General features: G+C 34.3%; 1 protein-coding gene across 1 annotated transcript in view; it reads left to right on the plus strand.

Annotated features, from left to right (window-relative positions):
• The window catches only part of LOC148943673 (uncharacterized), a 271,511-nt gene that overhangs the window by 200,681 nt on the left and 47,252 nt on the right, over positions 1–23,578 (plus strand). The window contains exon 5 of the mRNA XM_089101193.1: positions 14,731–14,879. Coding sequence (XP_088957319.1) covers positions 14,731–14,879 — 149 coding nt within the window. The remainder of the gene's footprint in view (positions 1–14,730; positions 14,880–23,578) is intronic.

Here is a 23,578-nt window from a genome sequence, read left to right on the forward strand (position 1 = left end):
GCATGGAAGGAACATAGGCCAAGCAAATAACATAGGAGGGAACATAATCGGCTAGAATTCAATAGATACTTACTACTTAAAACAAGGCATCCTCGGCATGCCTTATAAAAGTAAGTAACTAAAAAAAACATATAAAAACGAGTTGAATTCTAAATCAAAGAAGAATAAAATAATATATCTCTATTGTATAAGGAATCGTTTATCTCTCTTATCTCATGAATCGTTTAAAGTGTTTGTTTACTTAGCCTTTCATTGGAAAAGGTAGATTAAAAGCGAATCAAATAAAAGTTTGAAGACTGAGAATGTAGAAGATCAGGGAATTTTATCAAATTAGCCAATTCATTTGTTATTCCCTAAAGAAAGGAACTTTAACAAGAATGTTTCAAAAAAAAAAAAAAATGCTGTAACAAAATATATTTGCAACAATATAATTAAATGTGATTTCTCACAGAAATGACATACGTGCTCTCTTTTTCAAAGCATCTGTGCCTCTTTGGAGTTGCTTGTATTTCAGCTTCTTTTATTTCTTCGTAAATAAGACCCTCATTTACAATGCTGTTAAAGATTTTATTGATTGCGACAAGAGAGTTGAAGCCGTACTACAAGTTAAATGAAGAGATAGAATATCAGTAATTTTCCTATACTTAAATAATAATAGCCATGTCAAATTGTTAAATTTAAAATGAGCAGAGATAGATGAGAGATACCTTAGATAGAGTAGTTTTTATAGAATAAAAATAAATAAATCGGATATTTAAAAGATCAAATTGGTTTTTGGACCTTTTATCTTTAATTAATTGAAAAACTTTTTCCACAAATAAGTTTTTCAAAGAAAAGTAAAAAACTTCATTAAACAAAAAATGAGCAAAAATAAAATCAAATAGTCTACCAAGCGTGAAACTACCACAAATCAACATCGATAAATAAATGAAAACCAAAACGAAAAAAAAATTAAAAGAAATAATTAAGTCGAACTCAAACGAGCAGAAATTTACATAAGTTGGGCTCAAAACCCCTATGCCTTCCCAAGGCCAGAAAAAAATTTACACTTTATTGGAAAAAATATAAATGTTTTTAGTTTTATAACTTTAATAGATCAAATAATATTAACATTTTGATTACTAAATATCAGTATATGTATATAAACTGACAATGTACATTCATTTGTATTTTTTTCAGTAAAGTGCAAATTTTCTTCAGGCCTTGGGAAGGCATAGGGGTTTTGAGCCCAACTTATGTTAATTTTTGCTATCTGAAAATTTTTATTGGATGTGTTTGCAGGAATAGTGGGCGTGAGAGGGGGTTAGTTACCATTCAATCACTTTCGACTATTAAAAAGGGCACTAGCCCTCTCAATTTCCAATTAAATGAGCATCTTTTGAAGTTTTACGGGGGGTTTGTCATCCTTAAATACATAATTTCCAGAACTTTCAACTACGCTGAACAAAATGGCTATCTCTAAACTTTGATTAAATGTTTTTGGGGAAATGGTGGGTGTGAGAGGGGGTTAATTACTCTCCACTCACTTTTGACTATTAAAAAGGGCAATTTCATTTTCCAATCAAATAAGGTCTTTTTAAAACTTATGCAAAAACTTTCTATATAAACCTTATATCCACCCAGGACATAGCTTACAACCCTTGCACTGAGGGCTCTAAGGGGTTTTTATCCTAAAAGACCTAACTTCCAGAGCTTTCAACTACGTTGAAAAAAAATGGATACCTCAAAATTTTGATTGGATGTGTTTGGGAAAATGGTGGGCGTGACAGGGGCGTTAGTCGCTCTCTAATCACTTTCAACCATTAAAAAAGGCATTGGCCCTTTCAATTTCCAAGTGAATAAACCCTTTTCAAGTTTCTACGATAACGCTTTCAATAAAAACCTTCTATGTCCCCAGGGCATAACTTATAACCCTTGCCCTGAGGGTTGTGGTGGGGATGGGTTGTCATCCTTAAAGACCTAATTTCCGAAACTTTCAACTACGTTGAATAAAATGGCTATCTAAAAATTTTGATTGGATGTGTTTGGGGAAGAGGGGGGCGTGAGAGGGGGTTAGTTGCACTCAAATCACTTTCAACTATTAAAAAGGGCACTTGCCCTTTGAACTTCCAATCGAATGAGCTTTTTTTCAAGTTTCTACGACAAAGATTTCAGTAAAAACCTTATATTCCCCTAGGGGCATAACTTATAACACTTGCCCTGAAGACTGTGGGGGGAGTGTCCTGCTCAAAGGTATAATTTCCTGAACTTTGAATTGCGTGGAATAAAATGGCAATCTCAAAATTTTTATTGGATGTGTTTGGGGAAATGGTGGGCGTGAAAGGGGTGTTAGTTGCCTTCCAATCACTTCCGACTATTAAAAAGGGCACTAGCCCTTTCACTTTCCAATCGAATGAGCCCTTTTTGAAGTTTCTACGACAATGCTTACTATAAAACCTTATATGCCCAAGGGTATACCCTTTACCTGAGGGCTCTGAGGGGGTTGTCATCCTTAAAGACATGATTTCCGGAAATTTAAACTACTTTTAATAAAATGACTATCTCAAAATTTTGATTGGATGTGTCTGGGAAAAGGTGGGCGTGAGAGGGGGGTTAATTGCCTTCCAATCACTTCCGACTATTAAAAAGGGCACTAGCCCTTTGAATTTCCTATCGAATGAGCCTTTTTTGAAATTTCTATGACAACGCCTTCTATAAACACCTTACATGCCCCCAGAAAATAACTTGCTACCCTTGCCCTGAGGGATGTGGGGGAGTGTCCTCCTCAAAAACATAATTTCTGTGTCGAAATCAACTACGCTGAACAATGGCTATCTCAAAATTTTGATTGGATGTGTTTCGTGAAATGGTGGGCGTGGAAGGGGTCTTAGTCACCTTCCAATCAATTTTGACTATTAAAAAGGGAACAAGTCACTCCAATTTCCAATTGAATGAGCCCTTTTCGAGGTTTCTACGACAACTTCTTCGATACGAAGTGCCCTGCTCCAAAGGAAAAAAAATAATGAATAATACATTGTGCCAACATCGTTCTTATATGCCCCCAGGGAATAACTTAAAACCCTTGCCCCAAGGGTTGTGGGGGAGTGTCCTCCTCAAAAACATAATTTCTATCTTGAAATCAACTACGCTGAACAAAATGGCTATCTCAAAATTTTGATTGGATGTGTTTTGGGGAATGATGGGCATAGGGGGGGAGGGATAGTTCCTTCCAATTACTTTTGACTATTGAAATGGGCACTAACCACTCCAATTTCCAGTCGAATGAGTTCTTTTCGAAGTTTCTACGACAACTCCTTTGATACGAAGTGCCCTGGTCTAAGACCACAAAAAAAGAAGATAATACATTGTGCCCACATCGTTCTTTACTTATGCAGCGCGATTGCGCTGCCTATGAAAACCCTATATGCCCCCAGTGCATAACTTACAACCCTGACCCTGAGGGCTGTTGGGGAGTGTCCTCCTCAAAAACATAATTTCTATTTGAAAATCAACTAAGCTGAACAACATGGATATCTCAAAATTTTGATTGGATGTGTTTGGGGAAATGATGGGCGTGGAAGGGGTGTTAGCTGCCTTCCAATCACTTTCGACTATTAAAAAGGGCCCTAGCCACTCCAATTTCCAATATAATGAGCCATTTTCGAAATTTCTACGACAACTCCTTCGATACGAAGTGCCCTGGTCTAAGACCACGAAAAAAAAAATACATTGTGCCTACATCGTTCTTTACTTAGGCAGCGCAATTGCGCTAACTATGAAAACCTTATATGCCCCACAGGACATAACTTACAACCCTTGCTCTAAGGGCTGTGGGGGATTGTCTTCCTCAAAAACCTAATTTCTATTTGAAAATAAACTACGCTGAACAACATGGTTATCTCACAATTTTGATTTGATGTGTTTGGGGAAATGGTGGGCGTAGAAGGGGTGTTAGCTGCCTTTCAATCACTTTCGACTAATTGAGAGGGCATTAGACATTCCAATTTCCAGTAGAATGAGACCTTTTCGAAGTTTCTACGACAACTCCTTCGATACGAAGTGCCCTGGTATGGAAAAAAATACATTGTGCCAACATCGTTCTTTACTTAGGCAGCGCGATTGCGCTGCATATCATAATGTCAAGCCTTCCAATTACTTTCGACTATCAAAAAGGACACTAGTTCTTCCGATTTCCAATCGAATGAGCCCTCTTTGAAACGACAACGCTTTCTATAAACACCTTATATGCCCCCAGGGCATAATTTACAACCCTTACCCTAAGGGCTGTTAGGATGGTTATCATCCTCTAAGACCTAATTTCCAGAACCTTTCAACTACGTTGAACAAAATGGATATCTCAAATTTTGATTGGATGTGCTTTAAATGGTGGGCGTGAGAGGGGTATTAGTTTCTCTCCAATCACTTTCTACTATTAAAAAGGCACTAGCCCTTTAAATTTCCAATTGAATGAGCCCTTTTGAAGTTTCTACGACAACACTTTCAATAAAAACCTTATATGCCCCCTGGGCATAACTTACAACCCTTGCCCTGAGGGCTGTGGGGGGTAGGGGTTGTCATCCTTAAAGACCTAATTTCCAAAACTTTCAACTACGTTTAATAAAATGGCTATCTAAAATTTTGATTGGATGTGTTTGGTGGAAAGGTGGGCGTGAGAGGGGGATTAGTTACCCTCAAATCACTTTTGACTATTAAAAAGGGCACTGGCCCTTTGAATTTCCAATCAAATGAGCTTTTTTTCAAGTCTCTACGACAAAGATTTCAATAAAAACCTTATATGTCACCATGGCATAACTTATAACCCTTGCCCTAAAGACTGTGGGGTTTAGTATCCTGCTCCAAGGTATAATCTCCTGAACTTTAAACTGCGTGGAACAAAATGGCTATCTCAAAATTTTGATTGGATGTGTTTGGGGAAATCGTGGGCGTGGAAGGGGTGTTAGTTGCCTTCCAATCACTTTCGACTATTAAAAAGGGCACTAGCCATTTCAATTTCCAATCGAATGAGCCCTTTTTGAAGATTCTAAGACAGCGCGTTCTATAGAAACCTTATATGCCCCCAGGGTATAACTTAAAATTCTTGCGTTGAGGGCTGTGGGGGAGTGCCCTCCTCAAAAACATAATTTCTATCTGGAAATCAACTACGCTGAACAAAATGGCTGTCTAAAAATTTTGATTGGATCTGTTTGTGGCCCACAAATCACTTTCGACTTTTAAAAAGGGCACTAGACCTTGGAATTTCCAATCGAATGAGCCATTTTTCAAGTTTTTTACGACAACGATTTCAATAAAAACTTAACTACTCCTTACTTTTAAAGCTGAAAGATTTTTGCGTATTTATTACTTTTTACTTCATACATAATTTTGGGAAAAAAACATTATATAAAAATTGTTTGTCATTATGGTGCCGTGAAAGATATTGACAATGTAAACAAGTTTGTGTCACTTTATACAAGAGGGAGCATGGAGGGAAAAACTTATCAAAACTATGTGGCGCAGGCGCACACCCAAAAAGGTGGCGGGAAGCCCCAATATGTTGAATAACGTGAATAACGCAGTATCTACTCTTAGATGTAATAAAAAAAAAACAAGTTTTTTTTAACTGAAAGTAAGGAACGACGTTAAAACTTAAAACGAATAGAAATTGTTCCGTATATGAAAGGGGCTGTCCCCTCCTCAACGCCTCGCTCTTTACGCTAAAGTTTTTTATTGTTTAAACAAAATTGAGTTGTGAGAAAGTTAAACTTTTGCGTAAAGAGCGAGCGTTGAGGAGGAGACAGCCCCTTTCATATACGGAATAATATCTGTTCGTTTTAAGTTTTAGAGTCGTTCCTTACTTTCAGTTAAAAAAACTCGTTTTTTTTATTTAATTTTTGAACGTTTTTGAATTAATGCAGGTTTTGATTTTGGCTCACCGTACAAGAATAATTACTACAAAATGTTCATACTAATTTTACTTTTATTTGGTTAAATGGCTTTCTCGAAACTTGTTTAATTTTGTTTACGAACGTTTTTATTAGCAATAAATATACGTAACTTACGAATTAACTTACGTAAAGAACTTCTATATTCATATATTGTTAATACGTATATTAGGGGGTTCGTCCCTTAGTCAATACCTTGCTCTCTAAGCAAAAGTTCGAATTTTGTTCCAATTCTTTAAAAATTACCCCTTAATCACAAAAGCCGTTAATTAGAATAAATAGCTCTTATGAAAGTACTAAAAAATCTTTGGCTTAAACAGCGATGTATTGACTAGGGGGTGAATCCCATCATATACGTAATATTTTCTGTTCGTTTTAAGTTGTTATGTTGCTCCTTACTTTCAGTTGAAAAACTTATTTTTTTTTAATTTAATTTCTGATCTTTTGTTTTTTAATAAAGCCGGGAAATCCGGCGAGCCCTTCATATTTTTGGTTACTTAAAAAGAACACTAGAACTTTTAATTTTGGTTGCAATGAGCCATCCCTTGATAATCTAGGACTACTGGGTCGATACGACCACCCCTGGAAAAAAAAAGACAAATAAACACGCATCCGTGATCTTTCTTCTGGCAAAAAATGCAAAATTCCACATTTTTGTAGATAGAAACTTCTACAGTAGGGTTTTCTGATACGCTGAATATGATGGTGCGATTTTCATTAAGGTTCTAGAAATTTGAGAGGGGACTTTCCCTCTTTTTTCGAAAATTAGCCAAATTTTCTGAGGCGTGAAACTTTTGATTGATAGGACTAAACTTGATTAAACTTAGGCTATATATTTGAAATCAGCATTAAAATCTGATTCTTTTGATGTATCTGTTGGTATCCCGTTTGTTAGAGTTTCGGTTAGCATTGAGCCGGGTCACTCCTTACTTACAGTTCGTTACCAAGAACTGCTTGATTTGTATCTCATACATCCTTTTTGATAAAACTAGCATATTCGGAACTAAGAAAAAGGAGAAGCTCAAATATCTGGCTTGCTTTGCCATCATGGAGTTTTCAACGCTTCTAACAAAGCTTTTTCTTTTCCTTGTATTTTCAGTTTCCTCTTACAGAAGGATAAGATTTGCTTATAAAAAGGATCCATTAGACTACTAAAAGAGGGGAAGTGAAATATACTGTAAGTAAACAATGAAAATATAATAATACAAAAGAAATCTTCATTCACTGAGCAGTTTATCTTGCTTAGAAATCAAAATCAACCCCACGAAGTAATTTTCCTTTATTCATAAAGTAGATGGTATGAGATGCTCTAGGAAACGACATGTTTTCCGACATCTTCCACATAAATGAGCCTGAAATAAAAGCTATGTTACCTTTATTTAATTAATACCAGTATTCATGGGAAAGGATCTTTGTTTTAGCTGCGTTGGCGATAAATTGTATTTTGAGATAAATAGACATATTCTGAAGTTTTTTATGGAAGGCAGAGCTCTTTTCTGTGTTAGTTTCACCAGGATAAACCTAAAAAAATAAAAGGTATTTTTAATGATAATGATAAAATAAGATATTTCTTATGGATTTTTAGCTTCAAACAGGGGTTCACGAAAATTTTAAGGGGCCAAAACGTACTTTTCAATATCCAGGAGTGGACAATTTTTTTTCCTCTATTTCACTGAAAATGCCAAAAAAAAGATGTATTTCTCAAAATATAATGAGAGGAGAATAGTGAAAAATCAAGCAAAGGGCAATTGACACCCCTTTCACCTTATTGACGCACATTGCTCGAAATACAAAATCTTGCATCCGTATTTACAAACTATAATTAAGTTGATCCAGAATAGAACCAATTCAAGGGCACCGGTAGAAAATTTTCCAGTGGGGCAGACGCCAAAATAGTGATGGTGGTTGGGTGACAGTTTAGGTGGTTTAGGGCACCAAACTGCGACTTTACCCATAAGAGAACGAATTTGCAATCAAGATAAAATTATATGAAGCTAATTGATTTAAAAGTATCAATAATTATATTTTAGTAATGCCAAACGGTGGCAGGACTGGATTCAACCAAGTTGATTCGCTTTATTTATAATGAAATTAGGCTACATTGGTGATCTGTAAATGCGTATCAGCTATAATGAAGGGGTAAGTCGTTGTTTAGGTGGGGGTAGGGTAGATTCCTACAAAAGTACATTTTAATGGCCAAACTGCTTACTCTTCCTGAGGCTTCAGATAAATTTTGAAGGAGATAGGGGGGAATAGGAATTAATCAAAATGTTTCTCTGTACAGCTAAAATGTTACATTCCCATGCCTAAAAGCACATAGGTGGAAAAGGCAAGGCAGATCATTAGTAGCCCCGCCAGGAAATTTCTTTGGGGTGGCAAATACTGCAAGGAACTTAGTTTTCAACAATTTTAAATGGTAATATTTTTTTTTCTATTTATATGAAGTAGGCCTACGTCAATGCATTTAAACAAATGTGTTTAATGTATTCATCGATAACAAAATCTTAGTTTAGAGGTTGTGATGGGCTCAGTTATGTAGAAAATCAAAAGTCTCACCTAATTTCCATCCATGCAAACAATAATACTCCTTTTCATCCAACCGAAATTCTTTAGTAGTTATATTAATAAGTCTTTTCACCAGAAATTTCTATTCATCGCCAATTTCTTATGTATATTCAAATTTTTACCAAAATTGAAATTGCAAATTTAAACGTGAGACGATACTAGTCAATATGCAATTATTGATTTAAACATTTTAAAAGCAATTAAACAGGGTTATAAGGGACCAGTGCCTCAAATTATATCTTGGTTATATCTGGGAATGATTCCGAAAATAATCAGAAATTAAATAAAAACAAGAGCCTTTAAACTGAAATCAAGGAACAGATTTGCAGCCTATTTGAACAGAATATTCTGTGCATGAATTGGGCTTTCTGCTCCATAGCTCCCTACTCGTTACTGTTAAGTTTAGCTTTTTTTCAAATTTTTAAGAAAATATGCAATTGGAAAAAAAAAGATTTTCAAAGCACTAAAAAACTTTTTTTTAATGAACAATGTGTTGAGAAGGGGGCAGTCCCCCATATATACCGAGTAATTTATATTTATTTTAAGTGTTAAACTTGCTCCTTATTTAAGTTGAAAAACCTTTTCTATTTATTTAATTGCATTTCATGGAACTGTAAAGGTTTATGAATACAATACTTTTGGTAGCGCAGAAAAAACCATCAATATTTCAATGATCTTTATTAGGATTTTGATGGATGATCATACAGTTCGTGGTTACGAACTGTAAGTAAAGAGCGACCCAGCCGAATAGTAGCCGAAACTTTAAAAAACGGAATTTGATACCAATAGATATATCATAAAAATTGGATTTTTATGCTGATTTCAAATGTATAAGTTTCATTAAATTTAGCTTTATCCATCAAAAGGTACGAGCCTGAAACACTTGTCTGATTTTCGAAAAAGGGGGAAAGACCCCCTAGAAATCATAGAATTTTAATGAAAAACAAATCATTAGATTCAGCGTATCAATGAGTCGTACCTTAGAGGTTTCAAGCTCATTTCTGCAAAAATGTGGAATTGTGTAATTTTTGCCAGAATAAACATCACGGATGCATGTTTATTTGTTGTTCTTTTTTTCCAGGAAATTATCGTGTTGACCCAGTGGGCCTAGAACGTCAGGAGATGGTTCATTCTAGTTCTAGTGCCCTTTTTAAGTGACCAAAAAATTGGAGGGAACTAGGCTCCCTCCCACGTCAAGGTTTTCCCAAATTCGTCCGATTAAAATTTTGAGATGGATTTTTACTCAGCATAGTGGAAATGCCCAATAACTATGTCTTTGGACATAAATGACCCCCCTAAAGCCCCTGGGGAATGGTTTTTAAGTTATAAAGTTTGCGTATTATTTAATTTTTTTGGGAAGTATGAATGTATTTTTTGGGTGAGAGGATAGGACGAAACTTCAGCTAGGAGAATTTTCCATGGAGAGGGAAGTTTCCAGGGGGTTAACTTTTCAGAGAAAATTTTACACTGGGTGAATTTGCCAGAATTCCTATACGAAATTTCTTTTTATGTCTTGCTTTCTCTTTACCGGTTCAATTTTACGTGTGGAGATGTTAAGGGTAATTGTACGAGGTAAATTTTAACCAAAATTGAATTATCCAGAGGGTATTTCTATGAGGAGGGGGAATTTCCGTGGAGGTGGAGCAAGGTATCCTGGCGTTATTTAAAAAACGATCAGAAATTAAACAAAAAACGATTTTTTTCAACTGAAAGTAAGGAGCAACATTAAAACTTAAAACGAACAGAAATTATTACGTATATGATGGGGGTTACCCCCTACTCAACACCTTGCTCTTTACGCTAAAGTTTAAATTTTGACCGAATTCTTTAAAAACGACTTCTGAAACACAACGGTCGTTTAATTAGAACAATAAGTAAAAATTTTTAAGTGCCGAAAAACTGTAGCGCGAAGAGCGAAAAGTTGAGGAGGGGACAACCCCTCTCATATAAGTAATAATTTTTGTTCCTTTTAAGTCTTAAGATTGCTCCTTATTTTCAGTTGAAAAAACTTGTTTTGTTTTTCTTTATTTCATAAAGCTTAGAGACAAACATTTTTGTAAAGGCAACGAAAAAAATATGTCATTTAAAGTAAAATATATAAAAATAAAAAGTAAGTAATTACAAAAATACACAAAACAATTGCCTACTTGTAAAAACTAATATATAAACTCCCAGCATTCAGTTCTGTTGAGCAATACCGAAGCGTTGGACGGATATTTTTGAACAATTTCGACAATTTTGAACTTGGCTATCAAACACCAAAATATTTAATGACTTTAGATTCAGTGTTTATAAAAAGCAACGCATTATCAAAGTAGTCAAAGTCAGAAATTAAACAAAAAACGAGTTTTTTCAACCGGAAGTAAGGAGCAACATCAAAAATTTAAAGGAACAGAAATTATTATCTATATACGGGGGGTTGCCCCCTCCTCAACACCTCACTCTTTACGCTAAAGTTTAAATTTTGTCCAAATTCTTTAAAAACGACTCCTAAAATAATCGTGAAATAATCGTCCTGTAAAGGTCGTTTAATTAGAACAATAAGTAACTTTTTTTTAAGTGCCGAAAAACTGCAGCGTGAAGAGTGAAATGTTGAGGAGCGGGCTACCCCCCTCATATAAGTAATAATTTTTATTCGTTTTAAGTTTTATAATTGCTCCTTATTTTTAGTTGAAGTTTGTTTTTCCTTATTTTATGAACCATAGGTGCGAGGGGTTAGGGACTTCACTTGTTATTAAAACTTGTGTATTATACGGACCACATTCCAAGTAATCATATAATGTAAAACTGAAATCCTGTAAATCTTGTCAGGACACAAATTTCATCGAAAATTGCGGTACCTGGTCGCCAAAAGAGGAATTCGCCGTTAAACATTCTTCTTGAGTCGTTGAACCTATGGAGTATGGAAGAAAAGAGCAGTCTGAATGGGTGTCACAGGAACCTCTGCGGGGTCACTACTAAGGAGCAACATTAAAACTTGAAACGAACAGAAATGATAACGTATATAAAGAGGTTTCCCCCTCCCCAAACCCTTTAAGGTTGGGGAGTTTTAATTTTGTCCCAATTTTTTAATAATGACTCCTGAAACACAAGGGCCGTTTAATTAGAACAAGAAGACGCTTTTTTAAAAGTAATAAAAAACTTAAGCGTAAAGAGCGAGGTGTTGAGGTGGAGGCAACACCACTTATATGTGTAATAATTTCTGTGCGTTTTAAGTTTTAATCTTGCTCCTTACTTTCAGTTGAAAACACCTGTTTTTTTTATTTAATCAAACAGTTCGTGGTAACGAACTATAAGTAAGGAGCGACCCGGCTCAATGGTAAAAGAATCACATTTTAATGCTGATTTCAAATATATAAGTTTCATCAAGTTTAATCTTACCCATCAAAAGTTACTCAGCCTGAGAAAGTTTGGCAGATTTTCGCTAAAGGGAGGAAATAACCTCTAAAGATAATAGAACCTTAATGAAAATCTCACCATCATATTCAGCGTATAAGAAAACCCTACTGTAGAGGTTTCAAGCACCTATCCAGAAAAATGTGGAATTTTGCATTTTTTGCCAGAAGAAAGATCACGGATGTGTGTTTATTTGTTTTTTTGTTTTTTTTTGTTTGTTTTTTTCCCAGGGGGGATCGTATTAACCCAGTAGCCCTAGAATTTCGTGGGAGGGATCATTGGAACGGAAACTAAAAGTTCTAGTGCCCTTTTTAAGTGACCAAAAAATAGAGGGCAACTAGGCCCCCTCCCACGCTATTTTTTTCCCAGAGTCACCCGATCAAAATTTTGAGATAACCATTTTGTTCAGCATGGTCGAAAAGTATAATAACTATGTCTTTTAGGATGACTTAATCCCCCGAAGTCCCCAGGGGGAGGGCTGAAAGTTATGAACTTTACCACAGATTCGTGTTTATTTGTTTTTTTTTTTTTTTTTTTGTTGTTTTTTCCCAGGGGGATCGTATCGATCCAGTGGTCCTAGAATTTCGTGGGAGGGATAATTGGAACGGAAATAAAAGTTCTAGTGTACTTTTTGATGAACAAAAAAATGGAGGGCAACTAGGCCCCCTCCCATGCTCATTTTTTCCCAAAGTCACCCGATCAAAATTTTGAGATAGCCATTTTGTTCAACATGGTCGAAAATATGATAACTATGTCTTTTAGGATGAATTAATTCCCCGAAGTCCCCGGGGGAGGGCTGACAGTTATGAACTTTACCCAGTGTTAACATATAGTATTGGTTATTGGGAAGTATACAGACGTTTTCAGGGGGGATTTTTTCTGGTAGGTGGGGGGGTGGTGAGTCGGGGGTTATATGGGAGGATATTTCCATGAAGGAGGTTATCATGAGGGAAGGGACATTGCTATGAAGAGGGCGCCGGAAATCCCATCATTATTAAAGAAAAGGATCAGAAATTAAATAAAAAAAAGTTTTTCAACTGAAAGTAACGAGCAACATCAAAATTTAAAACGAACAGAAAATATTACGTATATGATTTGGTTCACCCCCCAGTCAATACCTCGCTCTTTAAGCCAAAGATTTTTTAGTACTTCCATAAGAGCTATTTATTCTAATTTTAATTAAGGGGTCATTTTTAAAGAATTGGAACGAAATTTGAACTTTAGCTTAATGAGCAAGGTATTGACTAGGGGGCGAACCCCCTAATATACGTATTAAAAATCTATGCATATAGAAATTCATTACGTAAGTTAATTCGTAAGTTACGTTTATTTATTACTAATAAAAACGTTCGTAAACAAAATTAAACAAGTTTCGAGAAAGCCATTTAACCTAATAAAAATAAAATTAATATGCAAATTTTGTTTTAATTATTCATGTACGGTAAGCCAATATCAAAACCTGCATTAATTCAAAAACGTTCAAAAAATAAATAAAAAAAAAACAAGTTTTTTTAACTGAAAGTAAGGAACGACGTTAAAACTTAAAACGAACAGAAATTATTCCGTACATGAAAGGGGCTGTCCCCTCCTCAACGCCTCGCTCTTTACGCTAAAGTTTGACTTTCTCACAACTCAATTTTTTTAACAATAAAAGACTAAAGCGTAAAGAGCGAGGCGTTGAGGAGGGGACAGCCCCTTTCATATACTGAATAATTTCTATTTGTTTTAAGTTTTAACGTCGCTCCTTACTTTCAGTTAAAAACACTTGTTCTTTTTTATTTAATTAAATAAAAAAAACAAGTTTTTTAAACTGAAAGTAAGGAGCGACATTAAAACTTAAAACGAACAGAAATTATTCCGTACATGAAAGGGGCTGTCCCTCCTCAACGCCTCGTTCTTTATTCCGTATATGAAAGGGGCTGTCCCTCCTCAACGCCTCGCTCTTTACGCTAAAGTTTGACTGTCTCACAATTTTTTTTTAAAACAATAAAAAACTTTAGCGTAAAGAGCGAGGCGTTGAGGAGGGGACAGCCCCTTTCATATACGGAATAAAGAGCGAGGCGTTGAGGAGGGGAACAAACAGTTCGTTACCACGAACTGTTTGATAACAATAAGGCATGGGAAACACATCAATCTTCATTTTACAAAAAGGGAAAATTAATGCAAGTTAGAATAATAGCTGCCAAATGAGTAGGGGTACAGTTAGTGAAACTTTGATTGACTTATCAACCTCCTATTTATAAAGATAAATATTTTGCGGTTTTGTTAATCTATCATACTCGTAGCAATTTTTGTCTAACATCATACTTATCTTCAATAACGCACAAGTGCTATAAAACTGGCTGAAGATGGTATGTAGAATACCACCGGTTAGTTTTTTTGTGTAAATCCTGGGATAAACAAGGGAAAATCTATCATTTTTAATGGGGGGGGGGCAAGAGGGGCTCATATCTGGATAGTAAAGGTGCATGGTCTGTATAATATATTTTCTCGCTAAATTATTGGGGGAAGGGACTATAAATAAGGAATTAACTAGATTCATTGTGCAAAAACTATTGTCGTGGATTCCAAAAATTATAAAGCTCAAATAGGGAATCATCATAGTCTCGTAAATAAAGCACTCCTTCGGAATGCCCTAAGTTTTAAAAACTGAAGGCTCTTCAGAGTAAAACCCCAGCTTAAACCCTCATTTGGAACTCTTTTCTCTTGCCATAATGAAATAATAATCTAACATTTAGTCGCTCATAAATTCCTTTAGTATTCATACTGTCTTGTGTGAATACATCCTAGATTATAGTCTTAACAAGCATAATTTTTTAGAGCAACTAATCTGTACGTTTTATTTTAGTTCGTCCCATTGAAGTAAAAATTGATGATACTGCTAAGCATCTTTCTGCTGGAGTTGAAGCTAATCTTGTGTGCCGAGCTTATGGGGCAAGACCCCCTCCTTTTTTTACCTGGTGGATGGATAATATCCTTAAAGAAGAGCTGGGAGTGGTAAAATTGAATTATAGTATCTTGAGTTATTCTCTGTTGCTATCCTCGCACTCTCCTTCTTTATTGCTCTCTCCCCTCCCCCCTTCGTCTCTCTCTCTCTCTCTCTCTCTCTCTCTCTCTCTCTCTCTCTCTCTCCCTCTCTCTCTCTCTCTCTCTCTCTCTCCCTCTCTCTCTCTCTCTCTCTCTCTCTCTCTCTCTCTCTCTCTCTCTATCTTTCTAATCCGTTCACCCTAAAACGACATGTTTTAACCATTTTATACTTTACTTATTGTTAGTTTTTTTCTGTTTTTCTCTTTTTTTGGCCATTCCTCAGAATTTCTGAGGGGTATTTGCTATTTTTTGAATATTGTGAATAGCCTTTTAAATTTTATTAGTTTAATTATATTTTCATTTCCTTCTTCAGCTCACGCAATACTTCAGAAAGAATAACAGAAGACAAAGAGACGTTGAACAATTAGTTCCGTTTTAGATCTGTATTCTTAATCTTGACTTGATTTTGTCATGTTTCTATTTTTGTGTATTTATCCTCCCTTTTTATATTACTACTTACTTATGGGTTTGACTAGTCCCAAAGTTTTCAGTGTTTATTTTTGAGTATGTTTGGAGATGTTTTTGGAGATCTTTTCCCAATTGGATTGCACAGCTGATTTCAAGGTTTTACTTAATTTCTTTTTGTGTATAAGTAAAAAGCTGAAACCAGGAAATTACATTGAAATAAATTCTGGGATAAAATTGCCTCAGTTGTAATAAACTAGCTATAAAAAAGTATAAAAGTAACTTTGGTATTTCATTTTTACATAACCATTTTTGATGATATAAGCTACTGGTAAACAAAACCATTTTTATAATGGTTTGGTAACCTTTAATTTTATAAGAAAATGGTAACAAAACCATTTTTGATGATATAAGCTAGATTATAAGATGTTGTCGAACGAAAAGAATTTAAATTAGTTGTTCTCCAATTCAATTCCGACACCGAACTATCATAGAATTAGATAGAAATAAGATTTTTCGGCTGAAAGTAAAGAGCAATATTATAACTTAAAACGAACAGAAATTATTCTATATAGGAGGAGCCCTGCCCTTCTTCGACCTCACTCTTTATTCTAAAATGTCTTAAAGTTTCTTTAAATAGACATCTCGTTTAAATTCAGCGGCCATTGTATTTGAGCTGACTTTCTTATACAGTTATGATAAAACATTAAACATTATTGTAAAGGATGAGGGCTGAAAAAAGGGTAGCCCCCTCATATATTGAATAATTTTGTTCATTTTATGTTCTAATTTTCCCCCTTACTTTCTATTTTTTTTAAAATTCAATTTCCAAATGTTTTGCGAACACTATGTGTAATGGTCGAACTACTTACATTCCTTTCCGCAAGGGCTCTGAAGAGTCATATCATCCCCATAGACATAATTATTTGACCTTTTAACTATGCTGAACCAAATTGCTATCTCGAAATTCTTATCAGGTATGACTGGGGAAAAAGGGGTGCGAGAGGGGGTGATAGTTCCCTTCCAATCTTTTCAAGCACTTAAAAGGGCACTACAACTTTTACTTTCAGTCCAGATGAGCCATCTTCCAATCTCCTACGACCCCTGGTTCGACACTAATATCCTTAGGAGAAAAAAAAACAAACAAATAAACAGGCATCCTTGATCTTTCTTCTGGCAAAAGATACAAAATTCCAAATTTTGTGGATAGCATCTTGAAACTCTTATAGTAGGGCTCTATAATATGCTGAATGTGAAGGCGTGATTTTCAGTAAGATAGTTTGACTTTTTAAGGGTATTTCTCTCCTTTCTGAAAATCAGGCAAATTTTCTCAGTTTTATAGGTTTTGATGGGTAACTTTAAGCACAATGAATCTTGTATATATGGATTCAGCATAAAAATTCAATTCATTTGAAGTATTAATGGTTGTCAAAATTCCTTTTTAAGGGTTTAGTTTACTAATGGGCCGAGTCGCTCCATACTTACAGTTCGTTATCACGAACATTTGATTCATATGGTTCATCACATATTATCATTAGAAAGAAATCAGTGAAAATAAACTTCAGCATGTAACAGCAACTTCTGATGCAGCACTTCTTGTTGTGGGTATTTTGGCAACCGTCGTTGCTGCGTAAATCTGATCTGCATAATTTTACTGCAAAAGGTTTGGCAGCGATTCATGCTTTTGGAGTTCTGATGAAATTTACGGCAGTTTCCAAAAAGATTTGCGCTCGTCTCTACCGCTTGGTGAACCAGAAAATCGAATTGGAATAGTTCTAATTACACTAGCGGCTATCGTGAAGTAAAGACATTAATAAATTGATAAGAGTGTTTTTTTCTGAACCCCAAACTATTTAACGAATAATTCAAACACTTTATGGAAAATGAAAGTTAATTGAAGTTGATGCCTTTTCTTTATGCCGACAACACCAGGATATACTTCCCGGATTGTCCAGACAAATGATTTGGTCCAATTCAGTCCTTTACACTGTGTGTTTAATCGAGTTAGACGAACAACTCCAAAAAACAAAAAAAATGAAAGGGAAAATTATGCTCTATATTGCACTCAGAAACAGCTACGGGTATTAATTTGAAATTTAAATGGAATGCTAAAAGAGAACTATATTTTCAATATTTTAAGAACAGTAAGGGTAGTGTATTAAGTTTTAAAATTCAGAGAACGTCGACGGGGATGTTGAGGTTAAAGACGATGTGTGAACCCCAGTCGGCAATGGTCGTCATGGGCTTATCTCCAATATCACAGGAACGTCTAAGATTATTAATTGGAAACTTTCAGGAAATGCCAGTGGGATGTTGAACTAAACCAAAGACACTATATGCATCCTTGTTGTAAAAATGGCATGTCCATAACATCTCAGGTATAGCTAAGGATATGACGTTTAAACTTATACAGATGTAAAGTATTTGGAACGTAAATTCGAGAAGGCTTTTCCGGCGTCTCGGTTCTTAGAGATTTGGCCATGTATATGTCAACGAGAACAGTCCAGGGGGGCTTTTGGGACTAAAGCTAGTCGTGGGAAAGGGGTCAGGTCCCAGGCATGGTTGAACAACCAATAGCTGGAACTTCCGTTCCAGAAAAGTTACATTCTTGGCTCAGTTCTAAGGGCAGTCCATCTTTCGCCTCCGTCGTAGCTAGTTGTTCTTGTGCTACCTTATTTTCTCTATGTGCATTCTCACGTTATTTAATAAAGACCATGTACCAACGTTTATCGTCTATCTTTGGAATTTACGTAAACCATCACATCTGCCAGGATAAAAAGGCATATAGAAAGAACTTAAAAAGAGGTTTACAGAGAACATTGATGGGGATCTTGAACTAAATTTTAATACCACTATGGGTATCCCGGGTGTCAAGAAGGCATATCTGCAATGTTTCGGGATCGGGTAATGGTATTTATTTGAAACTTTCAGGGAATATTGACCTACATCAAAAGATACTATCAATATCAAGTTTATTAAAAATGTGTGTTGTGTATCTCAGGAACAGTTCAGGGTATTAAGTTGAAACTTTCAGAGAATATTGACAATAATTTCGAACTTGATCAAAAGATACTATATTTATCGCATTTGTCAAAAGCATGTATCTACAATATCTCAGGAACGGCTATTGACATTTAGTTGAAACTCTCAAGGAATGTTGAGGGAATTTATTTATGAACACTCTTTGAAAGAAAAGGTTATTCAATGAAAAGCAAAGAACCGTATTAAACTTATAACAGATACTGATAGATTATGATAAGAGATGCTGACACAGATGAATAAATATATCTTAAAACGAATAAAAATAAATTGAACATTCGAGTTAAACTTAAAACAAACAAAAATTTCTACAAACAGCAGTTTGGCTACTATCCTCTTTCTAATCGGCTAATTATAAAAGTTATAAAAACCAACTGCATCATTTGCGCTTTATTAAAACAAAATATAATGTTCATTTTTTTTTTCATTTATGAAATTGAAAAATAAAATGAAAATACAGTGAAACATAATTCTGAATTGCTGACATTTCTAAGAATTAGTATCATATATTAAAGACTCAGTTTATTTTCATTCTTTCCTTTTTAATTCTTTTTTATTTCCTTCTTTCCAGTCATCTTGATTATTACAATGAACCATTTCTTATATTTCGCCAATGTTTTGAAAATTAAACCACTATTCAAGATACATATAGTTCTCATTCAAATGCAAATTATGATATAGCTGTTAGAACTACAATGGCTGTAGCCAAGCTCTTTTTAAATTTAATTTGGATATTCTGTTGAATATAACTGTTGTCTATGCTTACTCTTATTTGAAAATGTGGAAGCCTACCAATAGGCCTCTATGCAACTGCAACAGAGCTCAGCTATTTACATATATATATATATATATATATATATATATATATATATATATATATATATATATATATATATATATATATATATATATATATATATATATATATATATATATATATATATATATATATATATATATATATATATATATATATATATATATATATATATATATATATATATTTCAAATTTGCACCCTGGGATTTTTTGGCCTGAAAAAAATTCTACATAGGTCACGAGTTAAGTTTGAGCCTTAATTTTCGAAAAGAAACATGTGAATAACGTCATATTTATACATGTTTCAAGAACGTAAATTATATCATTTCTCCCCAGAGTAGTCGTATTGTTCATAGTATAGGCCTCTATGACGTATGCGAAATTACACAAGATGATAAATAACTTAGAATAGGCATGGAACAAGAAACGGCAAAACACATTGAAATACATAGGAAAACGTCACACAACGGAATCTGCTGAGTAGATGGCAAAGTAAAATTACAATGGAATGTAGGAACGTGTTAGTTTAGCGTACGTTAGTCTTTGAAGGACAAACAGAATGGAGAAAATTGAGTTTATGCTAGAATTAATTAACTAAATTGGTATTGCTGATTTTTCACCATAGAAAGAAGAAACATATTTTTTAGTAATCGCAGACACACAAGAAAAGAGAAATGAATTCACACATGAGCTTCTTAATTGCACTGCAATGGAATGAAGTTATAATAGAGTCTCTGAAGAGTAAGCAGGAAACAGGAATTGAATTCATGCCATAAAATTACAAAACGTGACAAATAGCTCTAAACAGCTAAAGAAAAAGGTATGGAACAAAAAACATTGAAAATCCCATTGAATTGCAAACAAAAATGTGACTTAAAAACTAAAGGATAACGCGATAACTATTCTACGATAAAATGATGCTAGGATACATTTGAGGTATTTCAGAAAATGAAATGGAATTAGAAACGTGTTATTTTTGCGTATGTGAAGGATAGACAGGAAAAACGAGTTGTATTCACACCAGAATTTCTTAATTCAACTGAAATTGCTGATCTTTCACACTCTGACTTGAAACTAAAGAATAACTATGAATATAATATAACATGTAAAGAATAATATATAAAGAGTATAAACGATAACTATGCAAATGCGTAATTTATATTTTTCAGAGATCATAAGCATGAGAACATTCCTGATTGCTCCTGAATTATGCAACAACACAATTAACGCAGAGATATAACGACTGGGGAAAAGCTGGGAAAAATATTTGTTTTGTTATCTATGATGTTATGCAAAATTACACATCATTTTGAATGAATCCGAACATCTAAGTTAAAAGGCTTGAGAAAATGTTAGAGGTAATGATGCACAAAATGAAGCGCAACTAGACCTGCGGCTAGAGAGATGCGACAAAAGGCCGTTTTGAGTTTGGCCCGGTTACAGTAATTATTGTAATTTCTGCTCATTTTAGGTTTCACTTTTTTACTGATCATGATTTATGGTAGTTTTACTCTTAAAAATTATTTGAGTTTAGTTCTGCTCATCTTTGATTTTATGTTCCTCTTTACATTTGTTTTAAAAACTGCTTTCGTGGAAAAAGTTTTTGAAAATTAATTTATTGTGGTTTTTAATTGACAGTCTTTTTTCAATACTATTTCAGATCTTCTAGTTTTCAAACAGTTCTAGGTAACGAACTCTAAGTAAGGAGCGATGCGGCTCAATAATAACCAAAACTCTAAGAAACAGAGTCTTAATAACAATAGGTACATCAAACGAATCCAGTATTGATGCTAATTCAAAATATATAAAATTCATCAAGTTTAATGTTACCTGTCTGGAGTTACGATCCTGAAAAAATCTGCCGAATTTTTGAAACGGAGGGGAAGAGCCCCCGGAAAAATGAAATCACACCATCAGGTTCAGCCATATCAGTGAACCGTACTAAGGTTTCAAGCTCCTATATACAAGAATGTGGAATTTTGCATTTTTTGCCAGAAAAAAGATTTAAGCCCTTTTAAGTGACCATAAATATTGGAGGGCAGCTCGCCCTCTACCTTGCCCCCTTTTCCCCAACGTCGTATAATCAAAATTTGAAATAGCCATTTTGTTCAACATAGTCAACTGATCTAATAACTATGTCTTTGAAGATGAGTTGACTTCCTTGAGTCCCCCGGAGTGAGTCTGCAAGCTATGAACTTTTCCCATTGTTTACATGTTGTGTTGATTATTATGTTAACATATAGCTTTTTGACAACTTTAAATTGAACTTTTATCTCAGTTTATTCACATCATTGCTTTTTGGCAATCTCAGGGCAAAGATGTCGTTTTGTGTCACAAAATGCAAAAAGTGCCACTTTGCTATAGCACAACTTTTTTTTTAATTAAAAAGGGTACTAAATATTTCAATTTTTTTACTCTTGAGCTTTCTCTCGATTTTCCAGGACCAATGGATTGACATGATCACCCCTGAAAAAAAAACAACAACAACAAATGAACACGCATTCGTCATCGACTTTCTCGGGACATGTACAAAATACAAAATTTCACATTTTTCTAGATTCGAGCTTGAAACCTCTATAATACAATTGTCTGGTATGCTAAACCTGACTACTTAAATTTCCTTGACCTTCCAATGGTGTTTTTCTCCTTTTTATAGCAAATACCAACAAAATCAGACAAATAGTCACAGAATTTAATTTTTGTTTGGCAACCTTATATATTTGGAGCAGGCCAGAAAAATCAAATTCTTGATGTACCTTTTGTGGTCAAAAATTCATTTTAGAGTTTTGACTACTACGTACTAGCACGAGTTGCTTCTTACGTACACTTAATTGCCACGAACTTTTTGACTTTTTATAAAAAGAAGGATTCTCGTTATCTTTACTCTTCAGTTAGCACTTGCCACTAGACCAATTAAGACGGGGTTAAACAAGAAATATATTGTGCGTTGGATGAGTTATATTAACAATTAGATAAAGCCGAGAAGTGTGGCTTTTATAAAGCACTCTCTGTAATTTATTTTTTTGTCGCCACCGAACATGGTGTAGCTCTCTCATTTCAAGGAACTCAATGTTAACTTAATTTCGCAGCTGCAGATGTGTGAGCCATGCTTTCCTTAAGAGTTCCAACCAAATAACTGCCAAAGTATTAAGAATTTTTTGCTTTCAACAAAGCCACAAGGAAAGTAAACCAAGGTCATATATTTGCTTTCAATGTGGCAGCCAGCAATAATCTAGAATATCATAGCCGTTTTCCAAAATTCCAAGTTTTCTTAGTGTAATTGTAAGAATAAATCATTTCTTCTTTGGTATTTGTATCTTTGCTTTTAGTCGGACAAACTTTTCACTTAATTGACAACGGTGGCGTGTAAGCAAAGACTCGTAACTAGACTACGAGTCAAGTAAAAAAAAAAAAAATATTAGCGATAGCCAAAGCTGAAAAAACCCTTAGAAACGAAGACATTTACCGAATAAAAAAGTATTTGGAGACTTTCAAAGTGTAAACCATTATCTTCAGCTCCTTATTCCAAACCTTTTCTTCTTGATTCCTCTCAATAGCTGAATTTTGTGGGATTACTACATCATAGGTATAAGTTTTATGCGAAGAAGATGAAGCTTTTTTGAGATATGTCTTTAGATTAAAGTTTTCTTCATTCTTGGAACCTCTCAGGAAATATTCTGAAATTTAAACCCCTACCACAAATAAATCTAGTCCTTAATATTTTATATAGATAAAAGAAATTTTACCAATACCTTTTTTATCTGATAAGGCAAACTATTTAATATTGTAATACTGTTACTTAATTTTTTTTTGCCAATGATTCAAAAATCTGAACCTTTTATTTTTTAAATATGTTGTTTATGAAACTTGCTTACTTTGTTTTTTTTTGAAAATACACAACCTCTTTTAACCTTTATGCTTCATTTCTGAAAATAATCATTGTTTTCCACTTCTCTTTCCATAAATTACAGTATCGGAAAACTATTCGACAGGGAAAAGCTATAATTATCACAAAGAACTTTCTTTCAGTGACAGTACTAGTTTTTTATCGTTGGCCTTTTCCAGAAAATCGGGAAAAGAGAAATAGAAAATAATAAAAAAAATTACTAGGGGAAAAAATCAAACTGTTTTCAATTTTTTCACCAAAAAAGCAAGAACAGTCAAAGTGGCTACTTTAAATCAAAATTAATTTAAAAAAATAAGTTTTTTCAAGGGAAGTGAAGAGCGAAGTTGAAACTTAAAATGAACAAAACTTATTACTTCATGGCCTATCAAATATATATCAATGAAACTAATGAAAATTAATCAACTGGTGATATTTCCCTATGTTTGTAAGATTACAGAAAA

This window comes from Artemia sp. Qi Xiang Cuo, chromosome 15 (genome assembly GCF_049724085.1).
Source record: "Artemia sp. Qi Xiang Cuo chromosome 15, ASM4972408v1, whole genome shotgun sequence".
NCBI classification, from domain to species: domain Eukaryota; kingdom Metazoa; phylum Arthropoda; class Branchiopoda; order Anostraca; family Artemiidae; genus Artemia; species Artemia sp. Qi Xiang Cuo.